At 34.7% G+C, this 17382-nt stretch overlaps 2 protein-coding genes, 2 long non-coding RNA genes and 1 pseudogene across 5 annotated transcripts; 4 read left to right on the plus strand and 1 right to left on the minus strand.

Annotated features, from left to right (window-relative positions):
* Positions 1 to 12: 12 nt before the first annotated feature.
* LOC115245239 lies at positions 13 to 1275 on the plus strand. Of its 2 annotated transcripts, XR_003885500.1 has the most exons (4): positions 13 to 261; positions 721 to 829; positions 1018 to 1071; positions 1214 to 1275. It is a non-coding gene; the product is annotated as an uncharacterized LOC115245239 (long non-coding RNA). The 2 variants fall into 2 exon arrangements; XR_003885499.1 differs by having other exon boundaries at positions 13 to 829.
* Positions 1276 to 3989: 2714 nt separating this feature from the next.
* On the plus strand, positions 3990 to 6219 carry LOC115245234 (xenotropic and polytropic retrovirus receptor 1 homolog). Its single transcript, XM_029823454.1, has 4 exons — positions 3990 to 4038; positions 4475 to 4644; positions 4779 to 4912; positions 4984 to 6219. The coding sequence occupies exons 1-4, from the start codon at positions 3990 to 3992 to the stop codon at positions 5243 to 5245; spliced, it is 615 nt and encodes a 204-aa protein (XP_029679314.1). The 3' UTR covers positions 5246 to 6219.
* A 2265-nt stretch (positions 6220 to 8484) lies between these two features.
* Positions 8485 to 8848, plus strand: LOC115245240. The gene is made up of 2 exons (XR_003885501.1): positions 8485 to 8548; positions 8726 to 8848. It is a non-coding gene; the product is annotated as an uncharacterized LOC115245240 (long non-coding RNA).
* A 518-nt stretch (positions 8849 to 9366) lies between these two features.
* LOC115245235 lies at positions 9367 to 10028 on the plus strand (annotated as a pseudogene).
* Positions 10029 to 11129: 1101 nt separating this feature from the next.
* LOC115245236 lies at positions 11130 to 12491 on the minus strand. Its single transcript, XM_029823455.1, has one exon. The coding sequence runs from the start codon at positions 12489 to 12491 to the stop codon at positions 11130 to 11132; it is 1362 nt and encodes a 453-aa protein (XP_029679315.1).
* Between the last annotated feature and the right edge of the window lie 4891 nt (positions 12492 to 17382).

A 17382-nucleotide genomic window follows, 5' to 3' on the forward strand; every position in this document is an offset into this window, starting at 1 on the left:
CCTGCTTCTCTTTTGTATAATGAATAAGATTTTACCATCTCAAGAAAGTCTTTCTCGAGACTAAGATCAAGACCAAGACCAAGATTAAGATAAAAAAACCAAGATCAAAAGACCAGAAGGACCCGAGTGAGCCGTCGCCGGAAATGGACGTTTGCGGGAGCTTTCGTCGTCGCGGTATTATAAACATAGTATATCGCGTCTTGGTACACTGGAGTGCGCTTATCATCTGCGGGACACGATTTTCTACTAGTATACATGGAGGTTTGCAATATTCCTATTTTTTGAGAAATTTGTGTTGAAAGTGATGTGTGCAAATTCGGAGGCTATGACACACATTTTGACATATTGTGACATTTTGTGAACTCCATATTCCATGAATATAGTGAGTTGTGCAATGACTTTCGCTGATTATATACATTTTAGCCTCGCGAGTGTATCGAATTAATCAGGGACGGATGGTGACTTTTCGGGGCCTGATGCTAATACTATTTCAGGGGCCCTTTTTCCACACAGGGACAGAATAGAAAATTACAATGACGTTAAAAAATGACGAAAAAATTACTATAAAAACTAACTTTTCTATCATAATTTAATTGTTTTTTCGTTATTTTGACATTATTATAATTTTCTGTTCTATCTAGGTAATGATAACATTTAAGTTTAGCTGCGTTTATAACTCTTCCTTGATGAGTTTATAAACGCAGCTGTCATGTCCAACAGGAGAATTCTTACCAAAGAAGACGCGGATAACCCATCTGATTACGGCTATACAGAATAATATTAGGTGTACAAATAAGTTTCCGCCGTTTGACAAAAGTTGGCGCCACCAGTAAGTTATGGTTATGGTTTTTTTTTTATATATAGTTTCATCATTTTATAGTCCTATACATATTTTATAATAATTTCGAGAGATACTGTCGACAGCGCAAATTAAGAAATAATAGAAAATTAAATATTTTTATTTAAAAGGTTTTTTTTTACAAGAATTGGTTAATATACATATCAAATTTTTTATAGGTTTGCCATGCAATTCAGCTTGCAGTTGCTGTAGTAAGAGAGAGAAACTCGATGGTAATATCATATGTAAAGATTATACATAAACACATACATATATGCATACATATATACATATGGGTGCGTGCGTGCATGTGCGCGCGCGTATGTGTGTATAATGACTAGTAAATTTAAATATAAATTGAAATAATTTTTTCAGAGAAGACTGTTAAGAATTTAATGGCCCAGAATTATTTGATACAAAGTGTGGTTACTGATATACGGAAGTCCGACTCTTAAACTTGAGTACTTTATGAATTTCTTTTGATAACATATTGCTCACTGGGACATATTGAAATAAATTAAATTAAATAACACGTATTTTTAACAATAAGGCCTTTCATATGTGAAATATGTTATTTTTAAATTTTAATTACATTTAATTTGTAAGCAACGTTTATTTATTTTTTAGATAAATGAGTTGCAACAAATAGGAGGGAATAATGGATATGAATTTATTCGAAGAGCCTTATCCATGATATTAACAAATGAGGTTGCAGATAAATATAGCTTTTTTGGAAGAAAAAAGAAAAAGTCATTCTGTAATCTCAATATCTGCAAACTTTTAATAAGTAAGTATTACATTCTAGGAAAGTTCTAATTAAAATTTCAAACAAAAATAAATTCGATGAAAGCTAAAATATGTGGATATTTATCTCTAATATTTATTACAAAAAATAAAATTAATGTGCGTGTGATTGTCTGCATACATCATACACATGCATACGTGTATATAACCATAGTTATAAAAAAATAGCAATTTCTCAATGATGCAAAGTAATTACATATAATCATATACGTAGCATACTTTATTTTGTTTATTATTTTGTTATAAATTGCATAATTAAATAATTATGTAATTGCATAAATTAAATCATTATATAATTGCATAAATAAAATAATTTTATGTTTGATTTTAATAATGATATGATTTTAAACAGGAGCGTCAAAAAAAATATTAGTATATTAGTGTATCAGAACATACGAAAATACATGTTGGAGAGTTAATAATTTTTCAATGATATTTCTACTCTTTCAATAATACTAAAAGAAGTTTAAAAAATATTGCGCAACTGAATTCTTTACAGAGCATCATATGATTAAATGTGTTTCAAAACAGGTTCACATAACAAAACGTTTTTTACGCGATAGGTTGCGTGCGTAACAATATATATATATATATATATAATGTAAATTATTTTTAAAATCACATATTGAAATAAATTAAATTAAATAACACGTATTTTTAACAATAAGGCCTTTCATATATGAAATATGTTATTTTTAAATTTTAATTACATTTAATTTGTAAGCAACGTTTATTTATTTTTTAGATAAATGAGTTGCAACAAATAGGAGGGAATAATGGATATGAATTTATTCGAAGAGCCTTATCCATGATATTAACAAATGAGGTTGCGGATAAATATAACTTTTTTGGAAGAAAAAAGAAAAAATCATTCTGTAATCTCAATATTTGCAAACTTTTAATAAGTAAGTATTACATTCTAGGAAAGTCCTAAATAAAAATTTCAAACAAAAATAAATCCGATGAAAGCTAAAATATGTGGATATTTATCTCTAATATTTATTACAAAAAATAAAATTAATGTGCGTGTGATTGTCTGCATACATCATACACATGCATATGTGTATATAACCATAGTTATAAAAAAATAGCAATTTCTCAATTATGCAAAGTAATTACATATAATCATATACGTAGCATACTTTATCTTGTTTATTATTTTGTTATAAATTGCATAATTAAATAATTATGTAATTGCATAAATTAAATCATTATATAATTGCATAAATAAAATAATTTTATGTTTGATTTTAATAATGATATGATTTTAAACAGGAGCGTCAAAAAAAAGAGGATATTGTCAAACAACCAAAGAATCAGAAAAAATATATTCAAGGATGGTTAAGAAGAGCTGCTGAAAGAGGAAAATTAAGGCAATAATTTTAATATACTATAATACAAAACTAATACTTATATTGGATGATTGCATAAGTTCGTGCCCGATTTTCATAGATGGCATTAAGTTACTGCATGGCGGAGTTCTATTGTTTTCGTGTGGTAATTGTTGCTTACACCGAATAGATGACGTTGTCTCCCGAATAGATCTTATGTCAATTTAGCGTCAGACATTGTTCAGATAAGTCCATTTGTGCATAAGAGAAATCATTAAAAATGGAGAACGAAAGAACGAAATTGCGGCATGTAATGTTATATAAATTTCGGAAAGGCGTGAGTGTTGGGACTGCACAAAAAAATATTCAAACCGTTTATTTAGACCGCGCTCCTGCTCTCCGAACAGTCAAAAAGTGGTTTGGCAGATTTCGAAATGGTGATTTCAACATGGAGGATCAACCCCGCTCTGGACGGCCTTCTGGCATTGATGATAACATTGTGCATGCCTTAGTGGAAAGAAACCCAAGGATTACAACTGAGGATATTGCTAAGAGGCTGAACATCGATAATTAAACCGCTTTTCGTCATTTAAAAAAGCTTGGATACGTTTCCAAGCTTGATACATGGGTGCCGCATCTCCTGACTGAAAGGAATAAGCTAAACCGTATGACTGTGGCTCTTTCTCTTCTCGAGCGTAACAAAAAAGAGCCTTTTTTAGATCGAATGGTAACAGGCGATGAAAAGTGGATTCTCTACAAAAACGTACAGCGAAAGAGGACATGGAAAACAGCAGCTGAAGGAGCAGAACCCGTAGCAAAGGCTGGCTTGCATCCGATGAAGGTGTTGCTGTGTGTTTGGTGGGATCGCAAGGGAATTATTTACTTTGAGCTGCTCCGACGCGGCGAAACAATCACGGCGGACAAGTACTGTGAGCAACTAACTAGACTCGCTGCAGCTATTCGAGAAAAACGTCCGATTTTGGCCAATCGAAAAGGCGTCATCTTCCACCACGACAATGCTAGGCCACACGTCGCTCAACAGACGCTGCGAAAACTGCAGGAGTTGCAAGGGGAAATTCTACAGCACCTGCCATATTCTCCAGATATTGCGCCTTCAGATTTTTATCTGTTCCGGTCTTTGCAGAATAGTTTAAATGGCAAGAATCTCAATTCCGAGGAAGCTGTCGAAAACCACCTTACAAACTTTTTTCAAGAAAAAACAAGTTCTTTCTTCAAAAATGGAATCGACAAGCTTATAGATCGTTGGAAAACCATTGTAGAAAAGAATGGAGACTATATAATTGATTAATAAAAGTGTTATCTCTAAAATATAATCTATTGAAGTTTATATTTAAATCGGGCACGAACTTATGCAATCACCTGATACAAAATGATTGTATGTTTATAATTTTATCAAAATTTTTATTTAAATTTTCTTTAAATTTTAAAGTTCTTAATTGTTTGTAAAATTAATATAGAAACGATGTGTGCATACTTTCAGTGGAATATAAAAGTCAATGGGAGAATCCATGGTTATGGTTATGGATATGTAGTTGCCTTATTAATTCGATATATTCATACACATGGGATCTCAAGATGGATTGGGGCCTTTTAGACAGTAACGCCGGCGAAAATCGTTTTCTGCGTGAGGAAGTGGTTTATTCGGCATCTGTAAGTAAAATGTATATTAAACGTATTTGACTTACAACGTATTGTAACGTATTTGGCAATGAAAAAAGTATTAATTTTATATATAATTTGTTATTTATATATTTTATATTTTATATATTTTATATGTATTTCAGTGGTTTTATTACTTTGCAATAATCGAAGATTTTATACTACGTTTTGTATGGATTGCAAGCTTTGTTCTTGTTGAATGCAAATACATTTCTAGCGACTTAATGACTTCCATCGTGGCACCTCTTGAGGTCTTTAGGTAAATATACTTTTTGAATTTATTTGAAAATTTCTTTGCATCTTTCTATTTTATCATAAAACTGTTTTTAGACGATTTGTATGGAACTTTTTCCGTTTGGAGAACGAACATTTAAATAACTGTGGTAAATTCCGTGCCGTACGCGATATCTCGATAGCACCCATAGAAAGTTCTGATCAGACGCAAATTCTACGCATGATGGATGACGAAAATGGTGTACTTAATAGGGGCAAGCGTAAAAGCGGTGGTAAAAAACAGAACAATGCGAAGGAGGAAAAACGAGCATTGCTTAAAGAAGAAACCATAGATATCGATATATCGAATGCAAGTTGAATATAGCTCAAAATTTTTGTACAATATTACTTTTAATTTGCTGCAATTGCAGACTGCTATTGGAAGTGTCTGAAATTTAGTACTTAGGTAGGGAAGATAAATCACAATTTCGTAAATAACATATATTTGATTTTGCTACAATATAGATGATTATCAAATGCTTCAGCTTAATATTATGAGTTTGAAACTCTTAGCCTCAGTGCCTTTCATATTACTGTCACATAAAATACTTTACGATAAATTAAAATAACACAAAATATCATAGCATCTGCATTGAGTCTTCCAATACAAAGAGTTGTAGCTTGGATTAACTTTATGAATTGTATAGTCTACAGGCACATAATAAGAAGAGTTATACTCACAAATGAATCACATGAAACATACTTTGCATGCTTTATGAGTTATTGATGATAAAGATTTTGTTTGCCAATGATTTTATTGACTATATTGCTACTAAATTTTTTCTAAAAATGCCATTTTTTAATAATAAGTTTAATTGATTATAAATATAAATATTTCTACGAATGTAAAAAAATAGACTATTGATGCATCACATAGTCTGATGTTATCACGCTATTAAGATAAATGACACTTAATATATAGACTAATATTAGAGGCTGTTTTTTTATACGTATTGAACATACAGTACTTACGTCATATGCATTGCAGTTTATTGGATTATATAAATTATTTTCTGGCAGCAAGAAGAATAGATGTACATACCATTTGCAAATTCAATATTTAATTTAGCAATCCTTTGTATTATTTGGATAATACTATTTTGTATAAAATAGTATTACAATTAATCCACTATTTTATAGAAATATTTTGTGAGATAATATTCCCCATTATTCATTATTAATTTGGATATTGATAATATAATTTTTGTAAGAAAGACTATTTAGTATTTTCAGTTATTAAATACTTAAATATATATATATTTAATAATGAGGAAAGAAGTCGCGCAGATGTGTATATTATATTTATATTATAATTGTATTGAAACATATAGATTAAATGCCAGAAATTTTAATATTGTTTCACATATATAAATATTAATCTTATAGGGCAGCAAAGAAAGTTGAAGAATAGAATATTATAGGATTCAATTCATGTTGTATTGGATTGTATTGAAACATATAGATTAAATGCCAGAAATTTTAATATTGTTTCACATATATAAATATTAATCTTATAGGGCAGCAAAGAAAGTTGAAGAATAGAATATTATAGGATTCAATTCATGTTGTATATTGGATTGTATTGAAACAGATAAACTGAATATAACAAATTTTAATATTGTTTCATATATACGCGCTCGCGCGTCCGCGCGTAGTCCCGGGCGGCGCCGCTACGCGGCGAAGGTTGAGCGAGCCAACCTGGAAGTAGAAAGCGGTCAAGCGGGGATATAAGGCGGACCCTCTGCGGAGAAATCGTATATGTGTTTTTAATAATTGATTGTGAGTCCGTTTCAATTATAGAAACACCGATTCAATAATTGATTGTGACTCATGATAACAGCAAATCCGACTTCACACTACATAAAATCAATTTACTTTTCATCTGCGAAATGATAAAATTTTTTATTAAAAGAGATTATTTTTACCTATGGATTGACTATGGCAAATTCCAATTCAATTGCATTAAAACAGGTTTAATTACAACTTATGAAATCATATAATTGCGGATTGAGGTAGATGTATATCACCCAACATTAACTCGCCTGAAGCATACTAATCGCCTGAAGTGTACTAAATTCGATTTGACTATTTTCAATCGGTTTTAATACCGCATTTTCGGTGCAGAAATCCCGATCGATTTGGATTACATTTTTTTAAATCCGTTTTAATCGACCATTTTCGGCAGGGTTAAACATTAATCCTCCATTATTGTTCACATAGAAAAAACCATAAATAAACCTTCTTTTTCCTCTTCCACTCAGGTACAGGATTCTGAGGCCAAAGTAAATAACGAAAACGTAAACACAGACATCGATGACCTTGCCCTTGTCTCATCTAATTTTGACCGAACATCGAACCCCGGCTCTTACGGTATCATCGCGTTTGGTAAACGTATAACCATGAAGGAAGAGTAAGGAGAGTTATCTACCTAGATTGAAAGTGGTCACGAAAAATGTTCCGTATGTGGCCAGGTTTGCCGAATAGAATAACTTGGACCATTTCGTCGCCATCTTTAATCTTCGTATATATATGTGTTACGTTGGTTAGTAATAAGCAAGTGCGTAGTGTGAATGATAAATAATTTTAATAATATATTTTAAAGTGAGTATAGTTTAGTTACAATTTTATTTGTAATTGCATGATATTATAAGATTTTGAAGAAAATTATAGAATTTGCTTTAGCATAAACTTTAACTAAATTTTCAGATTTTATAACCTAAAATTATTTGCATGTCAAATGGATTAATATTAATATTTAGTTATGAGTAATATCTTTTATGTTATTAATAATCAAAATGTATATTTTCTGAGTGTATTCAAATATTAATATAAATAATTTTTAGTGGTATTAATATTTTTATTTTTTCTTTTTTATAAGATAATTTAGATGCATATTTTAATATTGTTAATTTCTATCATAACATCATAAACAAAAATTACAGATTCTGAAGTAAAATGGCCTGTTGCATCAAAGGATGCAATTCAAGAAGAGATCAAAATGGATCAGCAAAAAAAAGCTTTTTTACAGCTCGCACAGTAAATTATTTATGTTGTAAGGAATAATATTTTTATTTAAATTTTTTCCGAAGTTATTATATGCATATATACTTTATGTGTATTATATTTAAAAGTAGAAATTTAATTTCTTTTATAGAATGATATATTTATCTCTTGGTACAATTTTTTTTGTACTAAAAATATGAAAATAAATAAGAATAGTAGAATTTGTGAACTGCACTTTAAGGGGATCCAAAAGCTCGTCTGTTTTACCGACCAAAAATTATTATTTTGCACATCGAAATCTTTTTTTTAGTTGAATAGAATAATAAATCCTTTTCCACGATTTAAGTGCACATCGAAACAAAGATGAGACTTCACGAGTTTATGTTAAAAACGAAGAAAAGCTAAAAAATTACAGTTTTTTTACCGGCTTCTTGCGTCAGGTCATAACAATATTTTTTCACCGAAATGTTTTTTACTAGGCTTCTAAATACATTTTTAAACGTTCACCTATATTCTTTCCTTTTGATACGAAAATGATTAATAACATACAAGAAATAAAACAAATTCTGATGAAATTACAAACTTTTTTTCCTTGTGAAAAAATTAATAATAAAGACAGGTTTGTACATCAAATTATATTTTATGTTTTACAGAAGTAACAATTAAAATTTAATTTTAGTTTTTCATATTTATAAAAATATTTATTTTTACTTTTTAAGAATTTTGCTTGTTTAATTATAGTGTTATGCACCAAATAAAATGTACTTTAAACAAAATGTACTAATTTCTTTTACAGAGTTACAAATTGTCATGGTTTTGTAATTAAAAGTCAGTACAGAGTAGAAGAGAAAATAAGATGTTTGGCTTGTAAAAAAAGTTGGAAGATGTTATTAAGAAAAAGACATAATTTCACACTAATGCAAAAATTAAGAAATAAAAATAAAAAATTACAAGTATCAAATTTAAATTACAAACATCGGGAGAAGAGGCTTCGAAACAAAGTATATATATTTTTTACAAGATGAAATTATCATTGAAATTTTCATTGAAATTCAAATTTCAACTTAATATAATTTTGTATAGACTGTAAAATTGTATAACAAAATAACAGATTTGAAAGACAAATGTTCTAAATGTAACGAAAAAGTAATCGAGGATGTTATTTTTAAATTACCACAAAATCAACAACTGGCAGTTCAAGCTTGTTAAGCGGCAACGAAATTAAAAGATAAAAAGGGCATTAGATATTCGAATGAATGGATATATGAATGCATTCTTCTTCGGATTAAAAGCGCCAAAACATACAATCATTTGAGATCTCGCAATATTCTAACACTACCTTCAATTAAAACACTAAATCGTTATATCAAGAATATCAAAGGTTGTTACGGTTTTCAAATGAGCATATTTGAAATGTTAAAAAAGAAAACGGCAAACATGGAATCTAACGATGTGCGAGGTATATATAACATTTGATTTACAAAAATCTATTTTGTTAATATAAAAAACATTTTTTATTATGAAACATTGCTTTTTAGATCATCGCATAACTACAGAAAGAATGTAATTTTTACATAACAGTGTATCGACAAATGTTATACATTTTAATAGTCAAAATAATTTTTTATAGGTGTTTTATTGGTGGATGAAATGAAATTATCGAAAACTTTATATTTTAATCGCACAAATCTAAAAATTGAAGGCTTTGTAGATTTAGGTCAATATACTTCGGAAGAACAAAAAAAAAGGAGACCATGCATTGGTTCTTATGTTTCAGCCCTTTAAAGGAACATGGGTTCAATCTTTGGCTTGCTTCTTGAGTGTTGGCAACACAAGTGCATCAATTTTGCACAAAATTATTATGGAGTGCATTATTCTGACAGAACAATCTGGACTTAAAATAGACGCTGTAATATCAGATGGAGCATCATGGAATCGATCTATGTGGAACATATTTGGAGTAACGGAAGAATGTATTAGTGTACAGCATATTGTAGACATAGAACGACGCTTATGGTTTATTTCTGATTTTCCACATTTGATAAAATGTCTCCGAAATTATTTTTCTCAGTTTGATCGATATGCAGGAATTTGGGTGAGTTAAAAAATTTGTCTATTGTCTATTGTCTATTCTCTATTGTCAACTATATAGTTGACATTAAACAATTTTATATTGTTATTTTTCGTTACATATAGACTCCGGATGGTGTAGTTTCTTTAAAACATTGGTATGCAATACTTGCCATCGAAAATCCTCACGGTTTTAACTTAAAATGTACCCAGTCAGCCACATCTATTCTAACAGATATTGCCAAGTGCTTGCTACAAATTATTGTCAGCAAAAAGGCTACAAATTTGGTGCAAGAGTTGTTATTACCGATTAAGCTGGCAGATTGCCGGCAAGAACCAAGCAAAGCTTGCTAACATAAATAGACAGCAAATTGGCGGCAGAAACCAAGCAAAGCTTGCTGACATGACTGACATCAGATTGTCAGCAAAAACTGAGCAAGATCTGAAGTGCTCAATCTGATGGCAAATTGGCAGCAAAAACCGAACAGAATCTGCAGCTTATTACAAAGTATTATAAAAGAGTTTAGTCGCTATGCGGCGCGTTATTCATTATCTATACCCGTATTCCAATTCTTGTCATGAGTGTATAAAGCCTGCAAAATGCTAATAAAATTATGATATATATATTTCCATCAGTTCAATTTTTGATACAATTCTTATACAGGAAATTCAGATATTGAACTGATTTTTGGCAAATCGGACAGATAATTGTTCGATTTTCACTTATTCGAACAATTTCTGTCCAAAAAGATCTTTAATTTTATAAATTAAATTATTTAAATTTACTTATATGAAATATTCACACATTTCACTATAATCATTTCTAACCTTTTTGTCTCATCTTCTTCTTCTTCTTCTTCTTCTTCTTCTCTTTTTGGCTGTCAGACTTCCCAAGGGAATCGTCCACACACCATCTGCTAGATCAGTGCTGGGATTTACTTGCACATTTCGGCCCGATTTCGTGGCTCACGCCTATTGCCCCCCACTCATCGCTCGTGCGTTAGCAACCTGTGCTAGATATACTGAAAGTATCGATAGTTAGATGTGCAACTTGTTCCTTATAGCGAAGTTGTGTAAGATGCGGAAAATCCTAGTGTTGTTTGTGAAAGCCAGTGTTGGTATGTCCAGAGCTATGTCGGGAGTAATCCCATGCAACCGAGTAATGAGCAGATTAGAGTCGTCGTGAACCAGAAAACGTGGTTCATGTCCTGGGAAGGATGACCACACGAGCACTCCGAGGAGTCAGTAATGTTTTTTTTGAAGAGATGGTCTTTTGTTGACGTGTGATGGGATCTCAGTCTTGAGATAAAGGTGATAAATGGTCTCGGAAGATCCTCCTTAATATTTTTCTTATTGGAGTACCACGGAGGTGCGAGAACGTCACGCACATGATTGAAATATCTTGTCCCTTTGTAACGACTTTCAGCAAGGATGGTTTGAGAAGCTCTACTTTTTGACAAGGCTTTGAACTTGGAATAGAGATTGGTATAGTGACACTTACTAAGGAGGAAGGTGTCAGGAAGACGCAAAGATTCTTTAGCAAGGGCGTCCGCCCTCTTATTACCGGGGATGCCCCTGTGACTGGGGATCCAGTAGATATGGACTTCAAATTCTTGTTTGAAACATTCAAACAAAGATCTCTTGATTTTCAGAATTCCACGGTGCAATATGCCCGTCGACACCGGATTCTCGAGATTAGACAACACACTCAAGGAATCGGAAATTATTACCGTTTTTCTTATCTTCTCATTCAGAACTGTATCAACCGCATACTGTATGGCCAATGCTTCAGCCTCAAAAATGGTACAGTTATTGTTAATTCTTTCCTTATGCTCCAAATCGAGCTCCGGAGAGAACGCAGCGCAGCCAACTCTGCCATCCGACTCGGATCGGGATCCGTCGGTATAAAATAAGGCATCAAACTCCAAAGAGGATGTGAGGAGCTCGAAGGAGGAAACAGGATCGGGATCTATCGCAACTTGTCGACCCAAGTCCGTATTGATTACGGGATCAAAATGTCTGCACTCGTACGGAAAGTCGAGGTAACCAGGCAAACGAAAAGAGTCAATCTGCTCAAAGAGATCCGCGTGAGCAAAATAAACGTCCAACAAGTAACAGATGTTATCTTTCTCGATGTCCTGTTGGTCACGGAGATCAATTATCAGTTGTCTTAGCGGATGCGAGCACCGCGCCATAGTCTTGGCCAAAAATCTGGAAGTGAGGCAAAACCAGCGCGAGTCCAGCGGAAACTCGCCGTTGATATCCAACAGAACGTTAGTAGGAGTGGTAATCATCATACCCGACACAATTCTTAGGGACGTGTATTGTAGGCGACTAACTCTCAAATAGAGTTGTTCATTCAGTGGATTGAAGGATTGACATCCCCAGTCCAATAGCGGTCTAATAAAGCCCTTATAAACATTGAGAAGGTTCGAGGGGTGGGCACCCCATCTAATGCCAGCAATAGCCCTGAGAATATTCACTCTGGGCATTATGCGATTTCTCAGATGAGACATGTGCTTTCCAATTGAGCTCGGAATCCAAGACGACACCCAGGAAACGTGCCGTCGAGGAGAACCGTATGTTCCCATCGCCTACCTTTAAAAAGAAATTATGTTCATTCATGATTATGCGGAGATTTCGTGGTTTGAGCGTTGAAAAAATCATAAAACTAGACTTAGAAGGAGAGATGCCAAGACCCAGACAGGAAAAGAACCGAAACAGGCCAAACAAAGCATTATTCATCTGATCCTTGACAAACCCTAGTTGACCGCCAGTGCAGTAAATTGCGATATCGTCTGCGTAATACAATATCTTTACAGAATCAGGCAGTACAGAATGCGAGAAGGCGATGTACAAGTTAAATAATATGGGGCTGAGAATGGAGCCCTGAGGAAGACCAATAGTGGTATCACGATTCTGCAGGTTAATGCCCGCGGCAAAACCTATGAGGTGCCTACGGGAAGTCAAAGCCTTGATGAATTTCAGAATCTTAGGAGGAAGACCGAATTTAGCGAGCAGGACTAACAAGATCTCCGGGCGAACCCTGTCAAAAGCTCCCTCGATATCTAGAAATGCTACACCAGTAAACTTACGGGATTTATTAGACAATTGGATGCTCGTAGTCAGAGTGGAAATGCTATCAGTACAGGAAAGTCCCTTCCTAAAGCTGAACTGGGATTTGCAGAAAAGGGAGCCCCTCTCTGCCCACAATTCAATTCTCCTATGTATTAGCTTCTCGAATATCTTTAGCAAGTTATTGGCCAATGATATAGGTCTTAGCGAGTCTCTGCGACCAGGCTTGGGTATGAAGACGACGAAGTACTCCCTCCATTGATGAGGGTACTCGTCCTTATTGAAAATTAAGTTGAAAATCTTCAATATTAGAAAATGGAATACGTCTGGAAATTTTTTAATTATTTTATTGCATATAAGATCAGCACCAGATGCGGTTTTAATTTTTAACGAGGCAATAGCTTCATAATATTCCTGCTTCGAGAATGGCATGAGGAGGAACTCACCACCGCCATTCGTATCAAAGTCCGGCAAATCGGATATTAGGCTTTGCATATCAGGTGTGGGGCTAAGAGCAGGAGGGACCAGCTTATTAAAAGCTTCAAAAAATACGTTCTCAGATATGAGAGAGTGAGGAGAATTATTATAGTTTCTATTTGAAAAAGCTCTGATATACTTCCATACAGCAGAGATAGGCGTGTTCATATTCAAAGAAGAGCAGAACTCACGAAAAGCGAGTTTCCTCTTCTTCCTGAAAAATCCTGATGAGTATCTTCTAAGTTCAAGAAGTTCCGTCAAATTATCTAATGAGGGGGATTGTTTGAATCTTCTAAAGATTAGATTCTTTTTAGAGATCATTTCCTTGCACTCATCATCCCACCATACAGTAGGAAGTTTTTTCCTGATGTTATTGGACGGGAATTTCCTTGCACCAGATATCAAGAGTGCCTGGTGGATAAAATTGATTAGGTTATCATAAACCGCATCCAAATTGATGCCAAAGTTGTGTGTTTGGTTTGCGTATTTAGAGCATTCAAGTTGAAACCTAGACCAATCGACCTTAGACGTGGCGAAGGAAGGGCGGCCAAATGAAGGAATAGTATTATCATTGGTGATTGAAACAATGATGGGGAAATGGTCGCTACCGTAATTGTTCTCGAGGACGCTCCAAGAGCATCTTGGTGCGATAGATGGAAAAACCAGCGTTATATCAAGCACCGAGGTAGATGAGAGATCCGCGGAGGCCCACGTATAGTTCCCGTCGTTAAGACATGAGAAATCAAGCGATAAAACAGCATTCTCTAGCTTGCGACCCTCCGTGTCCGGGCCCGGCAGGCCCGAAGACCACAGGGCACTTTTCCCGTTTACGTCGCCACATACCATGGTAGGATTAAAGCCGGAGAGATACTGAAATACAGAATGCCAGGCACAAGACTCAGTGTATGAATAGTTGCCACCACGAGGGGGACTGTAGAGTGAGCAGACGTATATAAATCTATCCCTATCCAGCCATACTTTACCAAAGATAAATTCGATGTTATTGCGACTACAGATGAGGTTTATGTTATCATCTGTGATTTGAGTGAATCTAATGATGAGTATGGCAACTCCCCCACCGTAACGATTACGATCATGAGAGTAAATATCAAAGTTATTGACAATAGGACGAAAGTGTTCATCTAATCTAGTCTCGCAAAGAGTGGCGATATTGATGTTATATTTATCCAATAGAAAAGAGAGTTCAGGATTTCTCCTATGCATGGAGCGACAGTTCCACTGTAGAAGATGGATAATACTCATCATATGCATTGAGCGTTAGAGAAGAAGAAATTATATCAAGAGAAAAGGGAGTTGTTCAGGAGAAGAGCTCCCATCTGTGTCAGAATGTCTGATTGTATAGTCTTGACCGCAGAAAACTTGTTTTGGCAGTCAAGAACCCAGTTTTTCAGAATATCTAGGTTAGAGTTAGTGCCAGGAGGAGGCGTGTTGTAATCGCTGGCCGAGGGGATATGTGTTGAATTGAAAGGACGATTGTTAATAGTTGTATTATTGCTAGAGCAAATGTTAATGTCTGTGTCCTGAGTAGAGGTGAAAGTGAAGGGTGATGGAGAAGTGAAAGGAGGTTTAGTTAACGAGGGGTAAGGCGCTTTACGTTGCGGTCCAACATCATGCTCTTTATGTTCTTTGTGATTAACAGATGATATAGCGGATAAGATATTTGTCGTGTACAGGGGCTTGGCGTTAATAGGCAAGCGTTTCTTATTAACCTCCGATAAAGGAGGAGAAAAATTCAAAAGTCTAGAGCGATGATCTCTAGAGACCGCTTCGGCATAGGATTTAGGTAGGGCATAGGGAAGGAATTCCCCAAGCGTAGGAAGTGGATGCGAGAACTGATGGTTCTCATCCACCGAATGTGATCGGGGGTCAGAGCCCTCGAGCCATGTGATTACTTCGAACTGAGAAATATTATGGTATGCCATAAGCTTCTTGATTTTCCTTTGTTTTTGGAAGACAGGACAGGAGTTGGAGGATGCCTCATGATCAGCAATGTTATCAGGCAGCTAATACCTTTTACAGTTAACGCATGACGGTTTTTCAGCCGTACATGTCTCGTTAACATTACTATTACAATCGTGGGATGATGTGAGCTTACCACAGCGCCGGCAAACTGCGTTCTTGTCCGGAGTTCGACAAATCCTTGCGACATGCCCAAATCGCTGACACTTTTGGCACCTTCTGACTTTCTCAATAAACGGTGTCAAATATAACCTCTTTCCCATATATATGACACTAGATGGGACTGATAATGTTCTGAAACGTATAATATATGAGTCAGATTCAATACATTTAGTAGTGAAAGTTTTGTCTGGGTTTTGTGAACGGATAGATTTTTTTAATCTAGCAGCCTCGAATGGAGGCTGCCATAAGGCATTCCAATCCGGTGGTGGACGGACATTTTTAATTAATTCACCAGGAGAGTCGTCATCATCGACGCCCCTGACTATAAACTGTCTAATGATTTTATAATTAGGCACATATGCTATCCATGTCTCTTTAGGAAAGATGGAAGTATATTTTTTGTTGAAAATGTCACAGAATTTATTAGCCGTATTACCATCGGTGAAAGTTACCGAAAATTTATTTTTGTCAATTGTTTTTAAATCAAATGCCGATAAGAAATTGTCAATATGCTTAGTAATACGTTTACCAAAAGCGATTATATCGTATGAGCCAGAGTTGGAACGCTGGCTCTTGTTTGATGAGACGTTATCAAGGTTATCTATACCTGTTTTTATGTTGTTATTTATTTCTGTAGCTTCGGAATCCAGAGTCTGAGAGGTGGGAGGAGGTTTGAGGCTCGTTTTTTCGATATGAATAATGAACGGAGGTTTAACATTAATACTATACTTGTTTTGTAAGCGGGGATCGCGAACGTTAAAAGAGTCTAAGAAGGATCTTTTTGGAGGGAGAGGGCTTCTCAATGTGGAAGACTGGCTCCTTTTGCGATTGCGATGATATATGATGTCACGAACTTTTTCAGCAACATCCTCTTCGTTGCTCGTCCCAGTGGACTGAGAAAATTTTTGTGTAGAGCTTTCAGGATTATCCTCGTTATCTACTTCCATTATACGCGTTGCACATTAGCTCTTGTGTGTGTTATGCGTATGAGCGTAAGTTTTATACGCAGTATTCGTCCGACGGACAATATGGCCGTGGCCACACTTACGTGGCGACTCGAGATGTTTCAGGGCCAGGGAGGTTCCATTGCGCGATGCTATGCGCGTCCCGCATGCAACGGATCGCGATCACGATCAACCAGATGTTTCACACCAAGCCAGTATATGGCCCGTGGTCACTTAATTGGCAAAATTGGCAAAATACGATTACCACTAAGCCACGATGTTCACTCGCCGAGAGAACAAACGGAAGTCCTTTTTGTCTCATCATAGTCTCAAGCATAAAGGAAGAGTAAGGAGAGTTATCTACCTAGATTGAAAGTGGTCACGAAAAATGTTCCGTATGTGGCCAGGTTTGCCGAATGGAATTACTTGGACCATTTCGTCGCCATCTTGAATCTTCGTATATGTATGATAGGCAATTTCCCTTCCAGGTATATATGTTCTAAAGCCCGTATCAGACTACGCATCGAAAATTGAAAATTGAAGATTAAAGATTGGAATTTGACCAATCAAAACAAAAAGGACTAAAATTTCTTTATTCAGGTTTCTCATATCGATCACAGGCTTATTGTTAATTCCAAGAATCAGCTTGATAACAATTTTTTACAAAGTGATATAACGAGTGAGAAGAAATCTGCCAGTATGAGTGTTATCGAAATCATTAAAGTTATGAGTAACGAAGTGATGA

Source organism: Formica exsecta, unplaced genomic scaffold, assembly GCF_003651465.1.
Source record: "Formica exsecta isolate Colony F162 unplaced genomic scaffold, ASM365146v1 scaffold931, whole genome shotgun sequence".
Classification (NCBI taxonomy): Eukaryota; Metazoa; Arthropoda; class Insecta; order Hymenoptera; family Formicidae; genus Formica; species Formica exsecta.